The sequence below is a fragment of the Kryptolebias marmoratus genome, linkage group LG18 (assembly GCF_001649575.2).
Source record: "Kryptolebias marmoratus isolate JLee-2015 linkage group LG18, ASM164957v2, whole genome shotgun sequence".
In the NCBI taxonomy this organism is placed as follows: domain Eukaryota; kingdom Metazoa; phylum Chordata; class Actinopteri; order Cyprinodontiformes; family Rivulidae; genus Kryptolebias; species Kryptolebias marmoratus.
The window spans coordinates 18195108-18200253 of NC_051447.1; the positions used below are offsets into that span (position 1 = coordinate 18195108).

The following is a 5146-nucleotide window of genomic DNA, read 5'->3' on the forward strand; positions in this document are numbered from 1 at the left end:
TGAACGTAGATCGACCGGTAAATCGAGAGCTTCGCCTTTTGGCTCAGCTCTCTCTTCACCACGACAGACCCGTACAGCGCCCGCTTCACTGCAGACGCTGCACCAATCCGCCTGTCGATCTCCCGCTCCATTTTTCCCTCATTCGTGAACAAGACCCCAAGATACTTAAAATCCTTAGCCCTTAGTAGTTGTAACTCAGCAGTGTTGGGTTATCAGTTTGATCCTGCCTACAAGGTTAAGTTTTCAACACAAAAATTAAGTTAAAATAAAAAACTTGTTGAATAACAGCTACTAAACAGTAAAGTTATAAAAAAACGACTTAAAATCTGGGTTATTAGACTGTTATAACTTGGGTTTACATTAACAAAAAATGTTATTTTAGGATCCCAAACTCAAACTAAAACTGTTAACTAAGCCAACCAGGTCAAATGTTTTCTTACAAGTTGTTTTTACCATCATATTCTTACTTGAAGCAGAAGTTCTGTTTGGTCAAATCTGGCCTAAAATGGCGAGCTGTGACGATTATACAGCCCAACCAACGCCCAACGTTTTAACCCAATATTTGGTCAAACCAACCCAGCAGCTTTAAGTGTTTATGTATTGGGCATGAAGTGAACCAAAGCTAAGATGCTAATTTCTGTCTTTTAGGTTTTAACAGAATTTGGAAACAAAGTGGTGCAAATGCTTTATTGTACTTAAGGGGAAATTCGAGGCGTTTCATTTTAATGACAGCTTCTTATCATGCATTTATCACGATTTGACTGGTTGTTGAAAATTTACATGCTACAGAGCTAATTTTACAAGGAACCATCCAAATGTTGCTTTAGCAATGGTTCATCTTGTTACTAACATGGTGAAACTGTCCTTGCCGAATGTATTTAACTTGCACGGTTTGTCGGTGTTTGTTCGCCACATTAGAGAATCAGCTTCAGAGATTGTGCTAAACACTATAAATTAAATCCTTCCCTGGACATTCAAATGTAAAGTAATAATGAATGGCTGCTAAATCTTAGAAAAAGACCTACTTTGTGCTTTTGACGTTTTAAATTCTGTTTTATTTTAGTCAGGAGACCGCAGACGACAGCCTCCAGGAGGGCTCTGTGAAACTCAGAGACACTGGTTCTGGTAAATGTGAATATTATCAACACTATGTGCTGTACATCCATCTAATATTGACAGCAACTGAAGCTTTAAATTGTCTTTTCTTTCCCAGCCAGGAGGTCCATGCTGCTGAATATGACCTCAGGAAGCTTGGAGGCTTTTGGAGGGGAGGTATCCAGAGCTGAACTGTAAGTAGTAACCCATATATCCTGGGTGTTCCCTTGTTTTATGAAACTAAATTGTGTATTTTCCTCCTCAGTGAAACATCAGAGCTGGTTTACTGTCTTGCCGACGTCCAAATGAGCAACCAAAGGCTTCAGGAGGAGGTAAAAGGGCTGAAGCAAGTGATGGAGAGCATGGAGGAGAGCAACCAGAAGCTAGCAGAGGAAAACGAGCAGCTGCGCAACCAGGCCAGGGTGTAAGATTGTCCTACATGACTGCAGATGCACAGCAGGGACACATTGAAGCAGTTTGCTGATCCTGACTGTCTCACGGCTCAGTAATCAGCAGCTGGCACAGAAGGAGGAGATGCTGAAGGAGGAGGTGGAGGAGATGAAGGCAACTCTGACCTGCACAGAAGAAGGCCGAGCTCGCGCCTCCGCACACAGCAAACACATGGTCAGTCGGACACCTTGTTACTGCCAGAGAGAAGCTTTTATATTGTGTAGGAGTTTCTTTAGGCTATAAACGCACATTTGCACCATCTCTGGTTTTTATTCTATTAGAGTAAAGATACTTTATTAAATAAAATCAGATCCTTCAGTGCAAGATTTACAAAACTATAGTTATTCAACCAATTCTTTAATAGGTATATTGATAATTTTTAATGTATAGGCACTCATAATTAGGGGTGTAACTAGACACCAACATGATGAGGAGACAGTATGAAAATATTATATTTTAAGTAAAGTTTTTGCTACAAACGCAACAGATTGACCTTTCTATGTTTTGATTTCAGACCTTAAAAGGTGGTCAGTCATTTCACAAAAGGCCAAAATAAAAAAAAAACTTTATTTTCAATGTTTTTTTTTTTTAAATATTAAAATTTGTCATGTTTTTTAGATGTCTTGCGTCAAAATATTCATACACAATTATGATTTTTTGTTTTAAAAATGTCTTATTTAACAATCAGAACAAGCAGGTTACTGGATTTTAGTTTTTTCTTTTTTTATGTTGCCTTACAAGTACAAGAGAAAACAAAAAAATAATGCAGATAAAATACGTTTAGACAGAATCAACTACAAAATCTGCATTAGGTCAGAGAGACACGTCCCCTCGGGCCTGACATGTTTGTTTAAACTGCTGCCACACAACAAACATCTTCAATATTTAAATCAGACAAAGTCATGAGTCGTGGTTCTTGATTTACTAGGTTTTAAATCAACAAGAAACATTTAAATCTTACGAGATCTCGTTACACTCTTTTTCATGACCATAAGAAAGTGAAAAGTAGGGATTAAGGATGAGCATTGTAAGCAAAATACTTCAAGAACTTAACAGAAATGTAGTATTTTAAAATATAATCCATTTCTGTTAAGCTCTAGGGACAGTCATTCATGCACTTCATAACACGTTTGTTTCACCCTTTATTTAATTGGTTCTTATAGCAACAAACTCAGTTTTACGCTGCAGAAAAGTATTTGATTAATGCCCCTTTCACACCGGCTCTAAAGGTCCCGGCCCCACTCTACTCGGCTTGCTTTGCGCACGTTTCCACCGGCATTTTTTCAAGGCCTGTCCCTGCTTTTTTGGTCCCTGCTTCAGAGTAGAGCCAGCCGGGCCGGCCCTGCTTCATGGGCGACGCAAGCTTAGCTCCTGTTCACTCATTGGTCGTGGGTGTGGCCAGATGCAAGCATAAAGAGCGAAGGTAGGAATATAAACAACAGGGTTAGCTTACCCTGCAACGTTTCTGCCGTCTGTCCTCCGGTGGATAACAGCTGTCCTACTCTGTGCAACAATCGCGGCATCCAGAGCATTTCTTCCACTGCGCCTCTCTTCCTGAAGTCTCAGGAGAATCCCCATAAGTTTAAGAAACAGCAACAACACAGGGCCAACGTTGTCCATAGCGCTTCCATTGTTTACACAACTTGCACCAAGTTTCGGTAGCGCACCCCCCCGCGCCACGGCCCCGCCCCCCGCAACACGAGGAGGCGTTCCTCTGCTACTGACCAAACTGGCCGGTGTGAACGCGATGCATTCTTTATAGAGCCGAGCCGAGTGGAGCGGAGTAGAGCCGGACTTCTGAATTAGAGCCCGTGTAAAAGAGGCAAATGTCATTACGACTAAAATCTGAACATGTCTAAAAGCATCACTTTCTCCTTAACGAAGGCTAATGTTAGTAATCATTTTTATGATTTAAGGTTGTTTCCTGTTTCACGATTTAGTTTGTAGTTGTTGTTTTTTTTTTTGTTTTTTTTTAAAAAAGAGCACATCCATGTGGCTGGAATAAACACTTCCTGTGAATATAGTTTATTTACCACAATCCTGAAAGCACGTTTCTTCATTCGTCACCAATTTAATGGCTCAATGAGCAGAGGAAGGTATATGCTCTGGCAGTAAACACCATAGTTTTCATTTTATCCTAAAAGAACTGCAAAAAAAGTCATGGGATCACAGGTTTTGCACCAAAAAACACGTTATCCGTTATCCGTACTTCCTGGCGCTGATGAGAAAATACAGTTTGTTACATAAACTATTAGGATTTGTGTAGCCTAACAACTACTCAAATATCACGGATTGTTTTTGATGTTTATTGTTTTTTTTGTTTGTTTTCCTCAGGAGAGAGAAAACCAGAGTCTGATTACCAAGATTGCATCTCTTCAGGAGGAGGTAAAACTGATTTATTTTGTCCAATCAGTACCTTAATTCAGACATAATTAGTATAAATACAAAGGTTGTATAAATAATGTCTTTTTTTTTTCTAATAAGAGAATTGTTTGATTTAGCTTTCCATTCTTGGCTTTTTATTTTGTTTTAGAACTTCAAGATCACCATGGAGGCGGACGAGCTTCAGAAGAAAATTAAGGAGCTGTGTGACATCAACACTGACCTTCAGGTGTCTTTACTTTGCCCAGAAACTTAAATTTCTACAACATTAATTAAACTTAACGTCGTCTTTTTTTTTCTTTTCCCATACTGTCTAAAGCTTTAGCATTTATTTGCTATTCTTTACAAAAAAACAGACATTTGTAATTGATTATGTCTTAGCTAACACATATTACAGCGTATTATCCAACTATTGTAGTGCACCTTTTTATTTCTGAAAGTTAGGACGTTGTGTAATATGTAAATAAAAACAGCGCATTCATTTGCAAATCTAGTAAACTCATATTTTATTCACAATAGAGCATAGTAAACATATCAATTGTTTAAGAAATTGGACAGTTCTTTGAAAAAACAAAGGTAGTTCTGAGTTTTATGGCAGCAACATATCTCAAAAATGTCGTTCCAGGACCATTTTCTCCTCTTCTTTTAACATCTGTCTGTAAACATCTGGACCTGAGGAGAGCAGCTGCTGGAGGTTCTCAAACCTGTCTATTCTTTCATGCATTGATGGATCCTTTCCAGATGTGTAAGCTGCCCCATGCCAGAGGCACTAATGCCCCCCCCATACCATCAGAGAGGCAGGCTGGACCTCAGAACAGTTCTCCTCTTTGGTCCAGAGGAGACACATCTGTTCACATCTGGCTTCTTCTTTGCCTGATAGAGCTTTAAGCAGCATTTGTGGACCAGAACCTGGTTCTAATGCCGTGTTGATGATATTTTGAAGATGCATTTTTTAAAATAACGCTGCCCACCTTTACTTCTAAGCAGGGGTGGAAATTAGCACCCGCCACCAGCCAAATGCGGGTAAATATTTGAAGTGGCGGGTGAATTTGATCAACGCACACGCCACTGTGGCGGGTTGGCAATTTGAACAGAAAAGGTGTTATTTGTCCTCCTGACATATAGGGGGCAGCAATGTGCTCGAGTTGCTGCCGCGTTCCCCCATCAGATACGGTTCCCCCTGCGTCTCCGTGCCGCGTTCATGTTCAACGCTCGTAAC

The 5146-nt window shown here is 39.9% G+C and overlaps 1 protein-coding gene across 8 annotated transcripts in view; it reads left to right on the forward strand.

Annotated features, from left to right (window-relative positions):
* The window catches only part of LOC108244055 (lymphoid-restricted membrane protein), a 54172-nt gene that overhangs the window by 9257 nt on the left and 39769 nt on the right, over positions 1 to 5146 (forward strand). For all 8 annotated transcript variants that reach the window (XM_037981229.1, XM_037981230.1, XM_025009015.2 and 5 more), the window contains exons 5-10: positions 1064 to 1125; positions 1214 to 1289; positions 1361 to 1519; positions 1602 to 1719; positions 3880 to 3930; positions 4079 to 4156. In XM_037981229.1, coding sequence (XP_037837157.1) covers positions 1064 to 1125; positions 1214 to 1289; positions 1361 to 1519; positions 1602 to 1719; positions 3880 to 3930; positions 4079 to 4156 — 544 coding nt within the window. The remainder of the gene's footprint in view (positions 1 to 1063; positions 1126 to 1213; positions 1290 to 1360; positions 1520 to 1601; positions 1720 to 3879; positions 3931 to 4078; positions 4157 to 5146) is intronic.